Source organism: Rhea americana, unplaced genomic scaffold, assembly GCF_003343005.1.
Source record: "Rhea americana isolate MKP2758 unplaced genomic scaffold, rheAme1 scaffold_27, whole genome shotgun sequence".
Taxonomy (NCBI): domain Eukaryota; kingdom Metazoa; phylum Chordata; class Aves; order Rheiformes; family Rheidae; genus Rhea; species Rhea americana.
The window spans coordinates 198,492-218,870 of NW_028186390.1; the positions used below are offsets into that span (position 1 = coordinate 198,492).

General features: G+C 38.3%; 1 protein-coding gene across 7 annotated transcripts in view; it reads right to left on the reverse strand.

Annotated features, from left to right (window-relative positions):
* The window catches only part of FGGY (FGGY carbohydrate kinase domain containing), a 152,145-nt gene that overhangs the window by 37,103 nt on the left and 94,663 nt on the right, over window positions 1-20,379 (reverse strand). For all 7 annotated transcript variants that reach the window (XM_085307962.1, XM_085307963.1, XM_085307961.1 and 4 more), the window contains 4 exons: window positions 12,137-12,244; window positions 9,169-9,230; window positions 4,003-4,150; window positions 2,361-2,435 (listed from right to left, as the gene is read on the reverse strand). In XM_085307962.1, the coding sequence (XP_085164088.1) occupies window positions 2,361-2,435; window positions 4,003-4,150; window positions 9,169-9,230; window positions 12,137-12,244 (393 nt within the window). The remainder of the gene's footprint in view (window positions 1-2,360; window positions 2,436-4,002; window positions 4,151-9,168; window positions 9,231-12,136; window positions 12,245-20,379) is intronic.

Here is a 20,379-nt window from a genome sequence, read left to right on the forward strand (position 1 = left end):
TAAGGCAAGTGGTTATGAGGAACTCTAGCAGCCGCAACACCAGCTGACTAAATCCATCACTTCCCTATTGACACAGAGGGCTAAATTCCAAATGACACAGGCACAATTTTAATTATGGAAAAATAAACTACTCTAAAAAGAGTCTGTCTCCTCAGAACTGGCCTGACAGCCACAATTATATCTCTGATCATGTTCTCATCAGTCTAACTGCTGCATCACATTTTGCAGTGAATAGCTAAAAGAATATTCTCTTTCATTGTATCTGAAATTCAAATTTATTAACAACTTCTTGCACAACATACACGCTCCTAAGACCCTGAGAAAGAACATGCTGTGAAAACTATTTTGTGTTTACCTGCCTGGAAAATTGTATTCACACAGAAATTTAAATTAAAGCTAGACTTATTTCACTGTGGGTGTGGGGGGAAACTAATTTAATCCTGGATTGGAGAAAATGCAAATTGAGGGTCTTCAAATGCAAATTTTATATAAAAAGAAAAAAAAAAGAGTCTCCTGCTGAAAAGAAAACTGGAGATTAACATTCTGTGGGCAGGCCTACACTTTTTACAAGGTTTTCAGTTAGGTTTAAAGTCTACATAGCATCCATTGAAGAGAACTAATGGTACAGGATTGGGGCCGTCCTGAACAAGAAGTATTTCCTTCAACAAAAGTGAAGCTAAATTGGAGCATCAGGATAAGGGAGGAAAATTAAACATTCTGGGTATCACACTAGCATTTAGTAAATATATCGAGTCAAAAACAAGTCTATTTCTATCTACTTTTTAATTACTGTTTGAATGATGTTTTAAGAGTGATGAATTCCTGTTAACTTACAAGAAAAAAGAAAGCTAAGGTATGATCTTTTATCTTTTATCCCATGTTCAAAACAACCAACTATCAAAAAGACATACCAATGCTGAATTTAGTGTAAAACACAGTATTTGCAGTTCACAATAAAATTTGAGATGTACCATAAAGTCAAATAAYAGGTGACTTTCCCAGGACGTCCAGCAGAGAATGTTTCCACTTCGTTAGTACACTGTAATAATGGAGCACCTGTTTGATACTAGGAAGTTTTGTTTTCAGCTTCTTTCATGGGACAGTATCAGTAGCTGGCATGGTTTAAACTCTCCTARCCATTCTTATTTAAATCGTGGGATTATATTAAAGCATTAGGTATAACCAAGCTACATTCATCTTAAAAAGGATCAAAAATGACAACAGTGAATTTCAGACTTGGGTTAAATTATCACTATTTGCTGAAGATGGAGGGTTAATACATCAGGCATAAAACTCTCAGTAAATTTACAGCAGCCGCCCACCCTCTATCCCAGATGGCTGACCCAGCCTAGCAAAGACTTTAGTTGTTGTTTAACCAGTAGAGCACTTTGGAAGTTTTCCAGCTGAACACAGTTTTGTCAGGAAAAGTCCCCAATTCATCMAAAAAAAWTTTTTTTTTGAAAACATCTCAAGTTTAACAAGCATTTTTTATTTAAACTATCACAGAAAGATGTCAAAGGAGTGTCAACTTCAGCCATCAGATGCTTGGGGACAGGGTGCACCACTGAAAATACTGTACACCAGCGTTTCAAACAGCTTCTCTGAGCCTGGATTTCATTTCAAATTAGAACTTCCTGTGAACTGGAAATCCTGGGTTCCAGAAAGCCTCTCATCTGAGAAAAGTAGGGCAGGAACAAATGTGTTCCCATAAAATTACCAATCTACGCACATTAGCAAACATCTATGACACTTTCATAAAGATGCTCTCTCTTTTAAATAGCCCCAGGTTGGGAAGGCTATACACAAGGCAACAGCTTGCCTTGCAACAGGAAGACCAAGGGAGGAATGAGATCTGGTTCTGCTCAATTCGTAGTGTTATGAGCTGAATCACAGACCTACGCTGACTTGCTGTGGTATAGAGTCCTGACTCATCTAACAGGCAACAAGGGGAAATCCATGGTTTTAGGAACAATCTGAAGCTGAGGCATCGTAGGGGAGACCAAGTTTCTTCATATAATTGCCAAGTTTTTTTTTTTTTTTTACCCCCACTCTCTCAGCTTAACCTCTACCTAGCCCACAATGYTAACATTGTCCCATATCTGTATTAGAGGCAAAGGCTCCGTTTATAGAGTTGTCATACAGAGAAAACTTTTCACGGGAACATTTTCTCTTCACTCTGGCTTCCCCTTGTCCATTATTTTACTGTAGGTAATGTGGGTAAACAATATCCTGYTCCTTTAAGAAGCCTATTAAAGTGAATTCATCTATTATTAGAAATTTATTTAGTAAAAGGGAATGATCGGTCTGCCACAGAACATGAGATAACTCATTTACTCTTTTATGCACTTAAAACGGCTTACAGCAATGGCTTGAATCGTGGCCAAGTAGATAACAGCAAGTTCATCCAGACCTCGAGACAATGTTAGTCCAACAACCTGTGTGAAGATCAAAAAGAAAATGAACAAATCATTGTAACAAGTTTAAGTGCTAATTCCAAGCCCTATTTTTGTGAGATGTACACATATCATTATGCTAAACATGTTATCCTTTATCTGGAGAAGAACCACAGAAATTGCTCTTGCACTTGCACAGAAATAAAGAACAAATAGCATATTGTATGGCATTAGAGTTAGATTATCTTTGACAGTCTTACGTTATGACTCAGATATTCCTTGTGAATGTACTTGATGTAATAATATGAACATAGTATTGCACAGAAATAACATTTTAAAAGTCCTTCTCCTTCCCCCTTCCAAGCATCCTAATACCAAAAGACAATTCATAATTAAGGACTATATCTTAACCTCCTTTGCTCTGATATAAATTATGCTGGATTAATATCAACACAGGCAAGACCTGAATGTAGTCGTAACTCTGGCAGAAAAGATGCATTGCTATTACCAATATTTGCATAATGTCATCATACTGAAGGAAATTCTGATTCTACTGCAACAAGTATTTCTTTCATAAAATTTTTCTATGAAAATAATGCAGTTCACACTCAAATATTACTATGTTCTTATCTGTTCATCAAGGAGATATTCACTCCAAGGACAATATGCCAATTCGAAGTGCATTTTTGCACCTCTATCTATCACCAGATAGATATATTGATACCACCAAATTATACCATTACGGTACTCTTCTGTCATGGTCCTGCACAGTAATATCCTGGCCTGTGGCCTAGCTGATCTGCCACCATGATGTTCAGTAAAGAGAGACCTCCAAATGTTTAAACATGAGCTGAAAATCTCACTAGCGGAGATTCCTCATTGAGCTTCCAAAAGCTGCTTTTTTTGGTTCTAGACTGTAATGCTCTAAAAGCTTCTTTACAGAATGCAGTATTTCAATATTGTTCCTTGAGTTCCATAAGTGGCATTTTTAATACCACAAGCCAGACTATGTATATAATATTGGGCTCAGCTCTGAACAAAGATGTGTGAAGCACCATGGTTGCTTATTTCTAATCATGAGAGAAKGTATGCTCATTCTTAGTAAGAAGCACAGAAGCATTTCAGTTTCTGTTTAAATTAACCACTAAGCAACTCAAATTCTGTAAATTTACTCAACAGTTACCTGTTTGAATTAAACAATCTCTCCTCAGAATATATCAGTCTTTTTCCAGATAGGCATAACCAATTTTGTGCTGAAACTCATTGCAACAGAAATGTAAAATTAGGCAGACAGGTGAGCTTGCCACAATAACAAGCATTACCACTCAGTGTTCTGAAATTAAATTCCTACGAAAGGTACTGAGAGATACACATATCTCCTCACACTTTTAGAAAATAGATGTGGCTCTAGCAATATCTGAAGTATCCCGGTCTATAGTTTTCTACTGAAACATTAGCATATTTCAAAATACAGAAAGAAAACAAAACCCTATGGGATAGTTTAAATAGCTAAGGAGGAGTATGTTTAAAATTACAAAAAAAAGTTCATTCCAAAAATTTTTTTTTTTACCCCATATTGACCTTTTTGCAAAGACAGGCTGTTTCTTACCATGCCCTTTAGTGTCAGATCTGTTAAGGGAGATCTGTTACCATGGAAATCTGGCCAAACATGTAAATCAACAGTGAGGAAACCCACAGGCAAAGATTTCTTAATCAGATCCAGGTGACTGTTCAAGTATGTATATATGCTTTGAGAACTAGAAGAAAAACAAGTTGGGGAAAAGAAGTGGGGGAGGTTATTCATCAAACATAAAACATTTGCACCTCCACTACCAAATGCAAAAGAACCATCAAAGCATCCCAATCATAAAACAAATGAGGAGAAAGGCAAAGGCACTGCTYGCCCAGCACATGGCACTGCAGAGGATGGCTAGCGAGGACGTCTATCTGCACTTGCATTCAGCAAACCACCCAAACTCCTCAGTTCAGCAGGATGAGTGGAGAGTGGGAAAGCTGATGCTCTCGAGCTTGCACATTGCCTCCCACAGGTCCCTGGTGGAGCCAAAGCTGCTTGATATTACGGGGTTTGATGATGTTTCTCTATAGCAGAAAGCAGGTGCTGATACTGTGAAAGCAAAAGCTATAGAAAGGAAAGCCCAGAGAGAGGAATAAGGAAGCTTCCAGAGAGAAATGAAAATAAAATTTCATTACAATGTTTAATGATTTCTCCCATTAACYGATAATGCTGGACTTACAGCTTTCCTTTCTTAAACCGTAACTATTTCAGTGTGTGTTATGATTAAAATGCTGCAATAAGGGTGGAGGAGAGAAAGCAAGTGGCTGCTGTTTTAGGGAGGAGCAGAATATGGGCCTAAATATGATTGTATCTAAGTTCAGACACTACACCCACCCCCACGATATCCCRCAGCCTTCTCTCTTGGCCAACAGCAATCGTAGGACTAACGGTGAACTCTCCAGCGCTTTGGCTTGCCACGACTTTAGTGACATTCCAGTTTAAAAATGTTGCAATTACGGTCAGAATATTTTTTCAAACATTCATACTGTCATAAACAGATTCATATATATTTTTCAATTCCTAGGAAATCTCAGAGCGGGGCACTTAATTCTAGACATGTGGGTCAACAATCGCATCTAACCCTAATTACAATTGATTAGGCATTGTCTCGTCCACTATAGACCTGAACAGTGATATTCATTTAGCCTCTACATGTATATTCAATCATGCACTAATGAGATCCCTAAGGGAATTTGGCATATGCTTTACTAGTTTGACTTCTGACCTCCTAGCAGCTGTATATTTATACTTTGCATTCAACCATTCAGCTGCATGTTTTTTCAATTATACCTTACCATGTGTATGCTATCAGAGGATATCATTCAAAATGAAGTACACTTGGAAGACATTAAATAACTAATTCACATCATTATTCACATACTTTTAAATGTGCTTTATATGTCCTCTTGGACCTGAATTATCTTAATTTGGAAGCCACAACCATTTTTCCCCCTTATTCTAATAGTGGCCCTATTTCTACATCCCTAAAGACCATATTATAAGCAATACTTGCTAATGACAAAGTCATTGATTTCCAGTCTAAATCTTGGATTGATGGTTGGGAAGTAAAAGGAAGGAAAACTTCACTCAACCAGAGGGCTACCAGACATCCCAGCTTCTATCTGGTCTCCRTGCTGCTTAATTACACTCACAGGTTTTAACTGTTCAGGCGGCTCTGCAGACTACCTGGACTGTGCAACRTAAGCTGAAATTCAGCCAAATCCCAAGACCCAAATAACCTTAGAATTACACTTCTCCACATTTTCCTTCTTTTTTTCTATATATAAATGTGGGTTATTGCAAAATCCTTCAAACACTTGCCAGTTCCAGTCTCTACCAAGCCTGTGCTATATGTAGTATTAAACCACAGGCTCTCTGGAGCCCTTTCTATTCAGTTCTGTGTAAAGGTATCAGTAGCAGCTGGATCTGGCTTGCAGAACTGAACATTAAAAAGGAATTATRCATGAAGTGGAGAGTAATAAATCAACACAGTTTTGCCCAGGGTTACGTTTGTATTAGGGACACAGTTTTAGAAAACAACACGATTTTGGCATTTAATTTGTTCAGGAATCTTATAAGACGCCAGTAGGTATCCTTTAGGAAAAAAAAAACAGATTTCTAAATCTAAAAAAACCCAAAAGGCCCTAAAAATCTACAGCTGCAGAAAACTGACAAATACTATTGTTATCTACTGTCTGAAAGATCCCAGAAGAGCTGAAAGATATGCACATGTTACTTCACTGCTGTTTTCCAGAAGCCATCTCTTTAGATGGGGAAATGGCTTTCAGAGGTGAAGGGAAAGAAATTTTGTCCTAACACACAGCTTTTCACAAAGTGCCAGAGGACATATAATCCGTGATGTCAAGCAGTTAGACACTTTCCTTCCTCCAGAAGATAGGAAACCTTAATTCTAGCAACTGTAAGTATTTAAACTTTAGAGTATAAATGATCATGTTATTTTCTTCTTTTATTTTGTACTGTGGTCTACATATCTTGGATTTTGCCTCATCAGCGATGGCTAGATGTCAGACCTACACAATATAGGGACTGAAGACCGATTGTGCTCTCTACACAGCAATTTCTGTGACTTGCTGAACTGCATGAAGAGAGGCAGTTTGTTGCCCACAGAGCATGGCAATTAGTTAGATCAATGGCTAAATCTACAGTCATTCAGACGATCCTCATGTAACTCAATCCTCTCTACTTTCAGTAGAAGAAGGGAAATGGGAACATGGTGACAGGACTGGGAGGGCTGCTCAAGACTGGCCAGCCTTCAGTACAAGTGGTCAGCAGGAGCTGGTCTCTGGCAAGTCTGGCTAAACCGCCTCGTGCCTGCAAACTCCTGCTCCTGGTATATGCAGAGGAGCAGGACTGTGCACAGTGAAGCTTCTGAGATCAGTTGTTCAGCAGGAACTGTTGTGACATTGCTGAATTCACTTATGAGCAAATCTGGGAACCAGGGAAGGTGGAGGTAGGTAAAAGACAGCAGCAGGTAAGAGGCACAGATTTGTGAGCTCAGATTTTTTTTAATGACCCAGACATGCATGTGCTCTTTGTCACTACAAAATTAGCCTAACTCTTGACAGCGTCGCACACTGCAAGGGAAGGAAAGGTAACACGTAACTGCACACATAACTAGAGAATTCTTATTTTGTTTTCTTTCTGCAACCACTTGTATTTGCAAAAAAGGTATAAATTACTACATCTACAAGGGGAATATACTAAATATAACAGAACAGATTCTCTGAAATTTTACTGAGATTCCCAGGCAAATAATCTATCATCAACAATCCCCTCCCCAAAAAGAGGGAATTTTTTAATTATTTGATTTAAGAAAACACATAATCCAAAGTTTGGGCCAACATTGTTCACTAAAATACACCTTTCACTTTATACAGCTGCTGCTATAATCGCTATAATAAGGTTAAGGTTTGTCCTCTAACATGTCATAACAGGTATGTGCAGCAAGAAGAAATGAAGAGAAAAATTTATTTCAAACTGTGACGTTCCTGATTTTTATAGATTCAAGTTAAATTCCTTAAAGATATTTGAGGAGAAGGAACAAGAAAATAGGGTGAACTAGTAGGAGATTTATTTACTAAACTTACAGCTATGTAAACATTTTATTAGGAGAACGAAATCTGAATGCTATCTGGAAAACATTGTAAAAACATCACTGAGCAAAAGAACTTGATAAAATATCATAATCCTCCTTATCAATACTATCCTCCACGGTTTTACTAACTGCAGAAGCCTCAAGTCCAAAGTCATGGCCTCATACCTTCATGCTACATCAAGTTATGCCCTTGATATTCCATATCTAAGATCCTCTTTACTTCACAGTCCAAGCCTTTCGCACTGTGAAATCTGTTATGGTCAGTCCAGTATCAGATCTACTATAGACAAGTAGACCACTTCTGCATACTTGCTTTACCAACACAAAAAAATGGCTTGTCATGGCACTACTAGCCAAACTAATTTACACTACTTAAGCTTTGTGAAGCTCATGTCTCATATGGAGGCACTGGAAAATGGCCTGGAAGCCAGAAGAAAAAAAAGAAAGAAAAAAAACAAACCCCAAACAATCTATATTCCAAGGAAACAAAGATTTTTTTTTTTTTTGTTTTGGGGGGGGGAACAGTTTAGAGAACCACATAGAGAATTCTAGGAAGCATAAATCTATCCCACACTGAATGAAGCCAAGTAAATTTCTGGGAAGCCTAGTCAAGTTCTCAGTAAGCAAGTAAGGTATTGGACTTTGCAAAGCATGAGAAGGTCATCCAGAGAAATCAGGTAGTGTTCTGAGCACACGAAGGATAGAAAGTAATCGTATGTGATACATCTGTCAGAAGTGACCCTACATTTCAGATGGATTGAAGATAAAATGTCAAGTTTATTGTTTGTTCTTAATTCAAGAAGAAAAAGAAATTTAAAAAGACAAGYATACTTTCATCCAATGTGCCTAACTGTTCAGCTAAGATCTCTCTGGGAGASATGTGAACTATCTTAAAAGGAAATTGAGCCAAAATAGCTTGGGAAAGTTCAGATCTGAAATAAGTCTCTGGATAGTTTTCATCTACTTTAAAAGTGGATCAAACTAAAATTCTGCATCTCACACAGCCTAGTCCTAGARGAAGCCTGGAGTTTACCTGCAACTCACTCCTACATCTTAAGTTTTGTCTAAAATCTTATCCTGGGTGTCTATGTTCTATTTGTGTCACCATTCAGGAGTATTTTTTCCTACAGTAGCTATCCCTTCATTTATATTACCGTTCAAAATATAGTAATTAATATATTTTTAATATAAGGTCTAGCTCATCCCTGGAGCTTAACATTGTCACTTCCAAATTAAGAGGTATCATTAGTCCAAGGCACACAGGTCTGCTGAGCAGAGCTGATGGTAGGGTACCATGAAATACACTGGACTGGATATAAAAGAAAAGCTGACAAGCAGAAAGTCAACATCACCACTTAGATATCTCCAAGGTGAATATTTAAGGGGAATTTAAAGCTTTGATCTTTCAGCAATCACTTGGGAAGCCTTTGTTCCAACCCAGGAGATCAAATTCACTATCAGTTTGTTGAGTCTCACATTCCAGAATAAGGATACTGTAGTGCAATTCTGCAGGGCTGGAAATGTATATCAGTATATCATCAATTTGTAAGGCACATATGTCATGAAGAAATAAGAACAGTGACCTGGCTTTAGCTTTTGCCTGTAGTTCTGGGAAAGCGACATGGCCTTGGACCACATGCTCTATCTGAAAAAGAGGAAAGCRGTATTATTGGAATGAATACATCTTAAAAAGTCAGTCCCAGAAAAGGATAATGCAGCATTACAACTTCTGAAAGACAGAAGAGCTTCTAAATTACTCATAAAGTGTCAAGTCCTAGCCCAAGTGAAGYCAAAGACAAAACTCCCACTGACATTACTGGATTCAGAATTTGGCTTATAAACAGTACAAAAAAACAATGCTACACTAAAAATAAGCAAAATGCTAAGCATACAGCTCCTCAGTCAGCGGAGTAAGCTGAATCATTTTTGCCTATCCAACAATATCTAAGCATATATCCACTAATTCCTCCCATTCTCTAGCATGCATACCTACATTGGAGTTCTACCAGGAACATCTTCCTGGCCCAAGTCCCTATGTCTTTCTGTATCACTGTTAAAATAAAATATCTGTTGTATTTATTGCTACAAAAAAAGCTCAACATAGATTCTGTCTGTACTAAATTTACTTACCAGCCAGTTCTACCATTATTCACAAAACAAAGCATCATGTAGGATCACAGACAGTATCTGAGTAGCTTTTGTGGCCTCTTGCTAATACTCCATCAAAGGTGACAGTAAAGATAGGAAGGAAAAATTAGCGTGCTCAAAAAGATTCAATATATTTGGCAACACCTATTGGCAGTAAGCCACATTAGGTATTTAATTTTTAACAGTGTGAGTCTGGGTGTTAACAGTGTAGTAGAACTTATATAACAAGGCATACACATATGAATATAGAAAGAAAACATAATGTATGCTTGTTACCTCTGAGATTTGGATCCAAGACAAAACTCAAGCATGCATATGCATTAGATTTTTTCAAAACTGTATCAATAGAAGTTTAGAGATTTTTAAGCAGAAGTGTATCCGTTTTACTCCTGAAGAGTTCAACAGACTGTTCAAACTTCACGAAAAAAAAATCACCTTTGGGCACARACCAAACAATGAAAAGAATTCCCTCAAATGTCCATTTGTTTTCAGAAACCCAAAAGTATGAGAGCAAGATCTTAAAATGACTAGCACTTTAAAACTACAACGATAACGGATGCAACCTATCCTCCACATTAGTGTGCACATACACTATTTCTTTTTATGGTTCCCCATGTGTTTTATGTACATATCCCCTCAAGAAGACCACATGAAATTCTAAGAATGTTTTAATACAACAGCTTCCCTAATATACCTAATAGTATTTATTGCTGACTTTTGCTATGGGTCCTACAAGAACATACATTTTTCCAGCAATTTCTTAAACGATCTAGGAACATCTTGTTCTCTGGTACTAGGATGGAATCCAAATATCTGTAATTACTGAAGCATTTTTTTAATTGCCTTTATGAAATGCCCTAACTCTAACAGCATACGTTAAGTGTGGAACTACCCTGAGCCAGCCAGCAGAAAACACTGATCTGCTGCATCCTCTCTAGAGCTTAGTAGCTGTCTCCATCCACTTCGCATTAAGCACACAGAGACTTCTCCTCTCAAAAGTGTTCTTACAAAGGAATCACAAGATTTTCTATTTTCCTTCTGTAGTGGTGGCATCAAGAGCAGAAACTAACTTTTTGTTGTGTGGTAACTACTACCTATAAAATAGGACATTTTGGTTCTAGCCTCATCTTGGCCCAAGGAATTTAAGACCTACACATCCCACTTGTGGGAATAGTGCTTTAGCCATGAGGCTAAGGAGAAGCTGGAGATGAGACAAGAAGTGCAGGCTGCAGGAGAGGAAGAGGGATGACCGTCCCACTGAAGCAGACAGGAATGCAAGATTCACGTGGCCAAGAACAGCACAGGAAGGAGCATCAATTCATACCTCCGTGGTTAGGGTGTGTCTGGGCTTCCTGTTCCAGGATTATTTCTGTTTCTCATTCGGTGATTGTTTTGTATGGAATGCATAAATGCAGTGATGCCCAAATCTACTACTTCCTGGGCAAGTGCTCCGACCACTAAGCTTTTAAAAGAGTGGGTGGTGCTACATCTGAGTAAGACAGCAGTTATGCCTGCAATCTGTGTAAGGGCTAACCCACCTGCCTGTTCAGTGAGCTACAGAAGATACCTGCAGGACTGGGCCTGCTCCCTGTGTGTTCTGAATCTCAGCATGAGCCTGGCACCCCGCTGCTCAGGGCAGGGCCGCTCTGTATTCGAACAGACTTAGCAAGGAGACACATGGGGAATTTTTGATGCTTTCAGAGATAAGCAGCCACTAAGGTTCGAACACATTTTTGGATTCAAACACCTAACGTCTTCCAAAATACTGTTTTATACACCTACTTTTTCTTTAAATTTGATTAAAGCATTTTTGTTCTGAGTGCCTTACTGTAGGTAAGAAAAATCAGCTTTAGACGATATGGTCTTTTTTTATTCGTGTTGATAAATTAAATTAACCCATATAGTCAGTCTCTTGCCACTCAAAAAATAACTGAGATGACAATATGTTCAGGCTCCATCTAGACAGGATAACATTTGAATGGCTTACTATTCTGTGCACAGTATGCCTGTCACTTATTTATGCCCATCAATGAGTACAATTCTTCCACATACTGCAAAGCAGATATATTTTCTGGTATCTCGAAGTCTGTCTCAGCCTCCTACTGAAGTACAGAAAGAATGCCTATTTGCTTGCAAAGTAGTAACTACAACAACAGTAATAGGTAGACATGCCCTTGGTGCTCTGCCTCATCTACAACTCCCTTCATTATGAAAAAGAATAGATTGTAGAGGATATAACAAACAAGTAACTGTTTATTGCTTTCCACAGGATGACTTCTCTTGTGATCTTATGAAGATGTTTCAGGCAGAGCTTGGGGCAAACTGTAAGTGAATCTACCCCCAATGACAGCAGTTGCGACAGGCCTGCCCTCCTGGAGTCCGTTTGTGTCCCCAAACACTTACCAGTCTTCCGGTAGCGCTTTGACCTCCTTCATTCAACCAAAATCCAGGCACCATAGCAGAGAAGTAAGGTCCCCAAACACCAGGCACAAAAATGGGCGTCTCACTTACCTGGAAGAGAAAGTTCCGGTGAATCAGACTGCCTGTCAAATTAGGTACTTCACAACTAATGTTTGGCTGCTATCAGAGTCCAATACTGAAAACAACTGCTCCTCCATTGGAGTTACCAGCATGAATGGATACGCAGAGGTGGAGATTTACCATACGGAGAACGTGAAGAAATACGTTCCCCAAATTGTATCATTTTTAGATTACGTGACACAGTYGCAGCTATTGGTTGTACAACTTCTTATCCCCCCACCTCCCCCAAAGAATAGCTGGATCTGAACATGTGGAAGAGGATGTAATTTCAGGAATAGGAGCTGTACTTCATATAGAGAGAGAAACTGCCTGTTTCTCAAAAAAAAATTTTTTTTAATTTAAATTAACATTTGGAGGAGGTCATCTGAGTTCTGTCAGAGGGCTTGAACTCTTGACACTTGTGGTGGAGTCCCAAGCTCCCCGTGCTCTGCACAGCACTGGTGGGGGACATAGGTGCCTTGGGTGGAAGCTGCAAACATGGGCGAGGCGAAAGGGGGTTTTCTTGTGTTAGTTAACAGGAAACACTCACCTGTCTGAACTTCCAATTCTGCCCCTTGCTTGGGCTTAGCCTTATACAAAACATTTCTCCTTTCACATCTGTGAATCCTTTYGTGAAGGTGCATTCTGCTGTGAAACTGTACAGCACTGTATTCTACCACTTGCATACAGATATACCACCCGCATCTACAGTGATGTCCTGCTTCTATGCAGTATTTCAGTGGTTAGACCACTCAGGATGTGGGAGACACTGGTTCATTTCCTTTCTCTGCTTCAGAAGATGCAAATTACTAGTTTATAAGGGTGGAGGGTGTTCTTCCTTCCTCCTATAAAAACGGTTTCACTTTCCCTGGTCTAGATAAGATTCTGGTCCAGAAAGATAGCGTAAGGAGCTATGCTATCCAGTCCAGCAAATAAGGCATAGAACGGGGTGGGTAATGATGGGGAGGAACCTAGGTCCCAGTACTTGCTACAAAGCCTATTTAATTTGTTCTGCACTGATTGAATATATTAATAATTCTTGCAGCAGAGGCTGGAGAAGATAGGTCACTCACTCCCCCAGGCAGGATACCTAGCTTCTGTTTGAAGCACAATTCATGTCTTTTCTCCCAGGACTAAGGAGATTGACACATTTGAAGTATACACATCCATGATTTTCCTGGGAAAGGGGCATGGCTGTGCAGTCCTACACTACCATGTGATGCATGAATACATATCCCACTAGCCAGCGTTAATGGGAAGGCTACATCTGCAACTGTTGTTCTCTAGAAGGTGGGAAGCACTCCAAGAGGAGGAAATGATTTCTGTAACACCACCACCAGTCTATGTATTTTTATCACAGACACTCCTGGAAGGTTAGTGTGGATTTAAATTTCCTCAACAAAAAGAATGTTCACAGTCAACAAGACAATTTTGTTTTATATTTAAATGTTGCTCTTCATGCAAAATCCTAGACCCACTGAAGTTGCTTCAAGTTTGCTATTGATTTCAATAAGGCCCAGATTTCACCTCAAAATTATTTTCAAGAGTAATGATTAAAAATCTAAGCTCTGTTCTTGTACACTCTCTCTACATTTAAACAGGCCAAACTTTAAAGAGTTTTTGCTGTCAACTAGGGAATATGCACTAAGACACAGTTTACTGGCATTTGTGCATCACACATGTTTAGTAAATAAACCAGCAGGGAGGTTTCTGCACAAACAATAGTCTGCTGAAGCCATCATCTTATTTGCAGCTGATTCTTGTCAGGAACACRAAGCAGGAAAACAAAGCAACAAAAACTGTTTTCTCAAAATATATCACTACAGTTTCAAGCAATCCTTATTTCTCTAAGGAATACATCTAACAAATGAGAAAATCTTGCTCAATTCTCCTCTATCAGCTCTAATGTGCTGACTTACTTTCACTAAAGATGTTTGCATGCGTGCACACGCATCTTTGTGTCTGCATAATATTTTGGCCAACAAAACCCATCAAAGAGCAAGAATCGCTGCACTRAATTTAAAAGGCATTTATGACTCTAAGTGGACAAAGCTGCGTCAAAAACATTGCAAAGACATTTGCTCTTGTTTTGTTTTCTCTTAAAACTACAAATTAATATATCTTTGAGATTTCAACACTTCTATGAGGCAAGCCTTCTTTTACCATTTTAATAACAAAAAGCAGTTTAACAGAAAGCACTGATTAAATGCTCCTAAAATTTAAAAACTTATAATAACCTGAATTTTAGACCAATTCTACAGCACTAACCTTACTGAGAATGCAATATTAAGTTGAGATTCCCACTTAGTACCTTCTCCAAGGTAATGATGGGAGTGCGAAAACAAACCGTGTCCCATCTCATTCTTTTCCTCTTGTGTGGACCAACACACGTCTCTAAAGGTAGGAAGGCAAGATGGTCTGCTTAGGGCAAGATGTGCCTGCATTTCTGAAGTCTCATCACAAAGTATTTTCAATGCAGCAAAGTTTGCAACACTCTGTACTCTACTATGATCTTTGATTAAAGAATCTAGTTATGCCGTATGTATCAAGCTTAAAAGCACTGAGCTGTGCCCAACTGCTAAACAGTCTGAAGAGACTAGATAAGCTAAAGATACTAAGGGTACAATATCCTCTGACCAAAATGCTTTATGAAAGCATGGAAAGTTCTCAACATCAAAAAACCCAATACAGTTTAAAAACCTTTTCTTACGTCATTACTCCACTATTCTCGAAACTGTCCTGTATCTGTACTTACACTCAAAGGTGTAGACTGATTAAAACACCAAACTCTCCCTGAAGCCAGTACTTCTGGCTCAGTATTTTGGACATCCACGGGAATTTGCCAGTACAGGATATTTCCATGCTGACTCTTATCAAGTTACACTGAAACCTTCCTATCATCTTACTTCTGAAGTACCATTTGCACACATTCCAGCAAACTTTCAACACATAAACAGTGCAAACATTTATGATTATAGCTGGTGGGATTATCTTTTTTTCTGCTGTGGGAACTCTCAGTTGGAATAAAGAATACTGGTGACCATGCTGAGTTGGGATCATCATATTTCCTATTTCCCTCTTCCACTTAAAAGTTTAATTCACTTTTTGCAGACTCAAAAGCATGAAGCTTAACTGTAAATTCTGATGCATGTAGAAAGTGAGAGAAGCGAGACATAGCGAACTCCCCAAAATGAGCACACATTCTTTGCGAAGCATCAAGGTAAACTCTCTTCCACAGATGTATGCATAAAAGAAAGCAAATGGTTTCCATTTCTGCTCTGCTCCTTGAAATAATGTGGATGATCCTTAAGTTCTTCAACCTATGCAGCCATATTGAGTTCAGACATTCTTATGATGATATAGACAGATCAATGTACTGTCACTACTTTCTCTGCCACTAACGAAGCTTAAGAAAATCCTTAATCTTTTTAGCAGAAAAACAACATCTGTTTTAGGTTTATGGGCAGCTGATTTTTATTTTTAAAGCAAGTAAGAGATGTCATCCTTCCTTGAAAGTTGAAATAAGTATTCAAAGGGAGCATCAGATTTTCTGACTTCTATTTAACTTAAATCTATCCTCTAACATACTCTTACTGTGAGGCACATTAACATTGATTAGTTTTTACATGTTGAGAAATTGAAGGACAGTGGGTAAAGTTACACATGCTCATATGCAGAGGCAGCCAATGTTAGAATGCTCTCTGCACATTGATTATTGCAGCAGGTATTCGAAGATGCGAGATGAGAGGAATTTGAACCAATTCACATTTCAAGTTCTATAGTATTTATAAATATTTAAGTTAAACATAYTCACACAGACTATTGCTTCATCTGTGATGTTTACTTATAGAAATATTGTACTCTGTGGAGAGCAAATSCACCACATGGTGTTCTACCTGTGGATGGGAAATAATTCATATGTGCAAGAAAATGTCACCTTTCCACATCTCCCCAACATGCACATTCCTACATGTTCAGCCATCATTTCTGATAAGACAATTCCAAGGTTTGGATTCATCAGAAGAGAGAAAGAAGTTCAACATCTCCTGAAAGGGAGAAGATGGGGGAAAAAAAGTTCTATCTGGGAGGATTTAACCTCAGTGTATGCTCTATAAAAGATCATTCTAGTATGTAAGATATGTAAACATTATAGAGCAATCAGAAACAAATTAAATGACGAATTAAGTTTAACAGTATTCAGCTGTAGCGTAACTGCCAGAAGGCACTCTTGTTATGAGTAGATCATTTGGATGAGTTACAGACCAGATTTCAACCCTGGCGTGTGCTAGGCAATTCAAAGTCAAACTATCTAAGATTAGAAGGTATCTGCAGCACATCTGGCAGCCCACAGAAATGAAGAACGTCTTTAAAATATATAACGCTATATAGAACTAAGCTCTAGAATGAAAGGATCTGCTTAAATGGCACTAATATGAGATTTGTAATGTATTTAATTTAGTTTAGTCTTTCCCACTCACCTCTCCCTCTAAAACGGGAACAGACAAAAACAATACATCTCTATTGCGTAAGTTTATGTGGGAAAAAAAGCTCTACTTASTAACTATAGTTGTAGGGTAGCTTACAGTGAAATATAAGTGAATCAAAGGCATCAGTGCCTTTAATCCAAACTAAATTCAGTTGTCAGGACTGGTACAAGGAATGGCAAAGAACACAGACCTTCAAAGAGCAGAAGTACCTAGGTATACAGCCATTGCATAGAGTAAGTCAATTTTAAGTCAGTCACAACACAAGATTTATTTTACTTAGCTTTGTCTCGCTAGACTAGACATAATGATCAGGCACATGCTTGTGTTTCCTCCTCAGTTTTATGTATGTATTACAGTAGTCAGAGACAAGATAAAACAGGACACATAGTTTCATGGAAGCACGGATTCCAACAGAATTTTCTTCTTTAGTTGACACTATCTGTTGCTGATGCAGACTTACACAAATTCCTACAGTAACACCATTTGAGAATTTGGCTATCACCTGGGAAGCAAATCTTTAATATACTGCTATATATGCACCTTATTCCATTTTCATTTCTGCATCCTAACATTAGGCATCTGATATCTGGCATCATTCTCATATCAGTATCAGATTCTCTATAAACTTGCAGTACATTTTAGATAAAATCAATTTTCAGTGGAACTATTCTTGAGTTAAACTTATTTACAAAAAAGGAAAATTAAGCCTTAATTCTACTGTCAGAATGTTTTTAGAATAACCATTTGTTAATGAGAAGTTAGGCCAGAAAATCTGTCTGAATATCATCTCACTTATCAGCTTCTGGAGTCAGAAATTCAGAGTAACAGCTGCTCCTTTTAGGCTATGATAGCATGTATGAAAAAAGATCTAAGATATTAATGAAGGGAAGGGAAAGAAAGTAGGAATAGCAYGGTATCAGTCAGCAACTAATAAATGCTCTTTACAGTTCAGGACTTTGATCATCRACAATTCAAATACTTTCATTAACTTCCCTGCTGACTTTCAACTTTCAAACTTTGTGACTGACTGTAGGTTGAGAATACTGATATTCATTAAATTAAATTAAACCTCTGGGTTTTACACTGATGCGTAAAATCCTGTATTAAGAAAATGGTATCATTTCACTTCTGTTGACAGATGGGCCTTATATAGCTACTTGACCACAACTTTGTGACAAAGAATGAAAGAGATTCATAAAAAAGAGAGAATTCAAAGGGAAACCAAAGAATGTTTCATTTCTAGGTTTCTGGTTCAAACTTAGGTCACAGTAGTAGCTACTGAATGTATGAATTAGCAACAGCACTTTCTGATGGCATATGTATTAACCAGGTGGAGTAGGGGCACACAATCATATTCTGAGTGGACTGATCCCTACTTCAAAATTGCCATCCTGGCATTAATGCTCCAACAATAAATGGGTTTAAAACTAAGTTTTCCTGTAATTCTGTAGGAAATCCACTATGTTAAGAGTACGGTGAGTGCAGTTTTCTTCTTAAAATATGTTTATTATTAGCAGTAATTACCTATTAAACACACAATAGCACTCAAGCTTTAGCCTGATGCAAAAGACGTTTAGAAAAATAAGATCTTTGAGCACAGAAAGTATCCTTCAGAATAAAAGGGAAATTAAAATGCATTAATATTCCAGTTCTCATGGGTCATATACTACCAATAATTTGTTTGATTATACTTTAAACCTATGTCCTTTGGCCATCCCTGGTAGCTGCTTAACTTGTGGTGGCAAGTCACATAGCTCTGGCTGGCATTCTGTGGGCCATCCACAGAGTTGCTCTGCAATGATATTAAGATACTAGACCACAAACATTTGTGCATCCAACTGGCTTATCCTACTGAAGGCACACAGAATTTACTTGAGTGAAGACAAAGTAAAGATAGAACATAGTCCTCTGTCTGAACACATCTGACCACATGACAACTTTGGGAATCTGTTTACAYACAATTTAAGAATTCTGGCTGATGTGATGAAAAGACTTTCATAAATGCCTTTCTGAACGTGGAATCCACCACTTGTTGTCAAGGCTATGTTATGGGTTTACCAAACCCAGAAATCTAGAAGATTACTAAAGCTTAGTGACTCCCATTTCATTAGCAGAATGGTAACAGAATAAATGAAAGCAAAACAAAATTAACGATGTCTATCTAAGGTTGTGCAATGGRAAGATACTCAAAGACATCAGGCAACATTTTTGAAGTGTAAGATATTGTTTCTGACTGTGGAACCAGCCAAAGTCAAAAGAGACAGCCAGAGAGACATACATCATTTGAAGGCGAAAGCCACGAATCAGAATCGAAGGTTTCTGGGCCCTACCAGTAGCTCAGACTTACGGCCAGAGAATGACCTGTGGTAGGAAAGTTGAAACAGAAATGTATAGTCAGTATTATTTTTTGCCCCAGTTTGTTTCTTTTGTTTTGGCTCTAGTAGAGACACGTTTTTACGTCACCCATGTCCCCTCACTGCTTTCAGTATCATAGAGAGGTAACTGCAAACAGCGAGCGCTCACAGGCCTGGAGCTCTGCAGAAGCAGRTGTGCCTGTTAGCTCAGAGAGCCTGAGGCAATCGGCCTGGGCGGCCTCCGAGAACAATCTACATCCAGGGAATGGAATAGAGAGGACAAGGAAAAGACAATGATATTGCTTATTTACACACCATGAAAATATTAAGAACATGGCTCCCGCATATTTTGATTCAGCTCACTTTACAGCAGATTAGCAAGGCTCCAAGTGCCACAAACCAGCAAAGGCCATGTGTGATGATATTAAAACACTCTCCTCCCCAAAAATACCCACTTTCTGATTTTGCTTATTCTTCACTTGATAAAACATCACACACCCGTGGGACAAAATCCAACCAATTACAACCACAACACACTTTGGTAAAAATTATCAGAATTAGAAACATACAGATAGTATTCATCAAAAGGCACACTGGGATCTCAAATTTCTGATGATGGTGATTTGGAGCTAGTATTCTACTTCAAGCCCTGCATTAATTATTACCCAGACCAAACTTTCAGTAAGACCTACAAGTAGGAGAAGCAGATGAATTCTCAGGGACTACTGTTAGTAATTATTCTGAACAGCAACTCTTATGAGAAAAGCAGCAAAATGTTACTGACAGGCATGCAGAACTATTTCTAATTTTCTAAATTTTCCATGAAGCATTAACTGGTCTGCAAACTACAGACCAAACAAGGTGCGTGATTAATGCCCAGTAAAGAAACCACAGTCCTCAGGCAACTTGATTGCCTCATCCCTGAAAATATTTCAGGTGAGTTATGAGATGGGATTATATACTGCACACTCTGGCATTATATCTAACAAGAATTAATTAGAGGAAAGTTTGACTGAGATTACTATTACACATTTCCATTGTGAGATCTTTATTGAAGGCTAAATATGGAAAGGAATTTTAACACTTTTGAACTTATGATTTTAACGAATGACTATTTTGAATCACAGTAACATTAGTTATTCAGCCTGTACTTAATTTCTACTTACGCGGGCGAGACCAAGAGAAAGTCAACTGGACCACTGCTTCCAGTTCTGGGAGCTAAAGCCTTGACTCGTGCGAACTAGCATATTTACTCTGACTTCTATGGAGCTATGCTGATTTACAC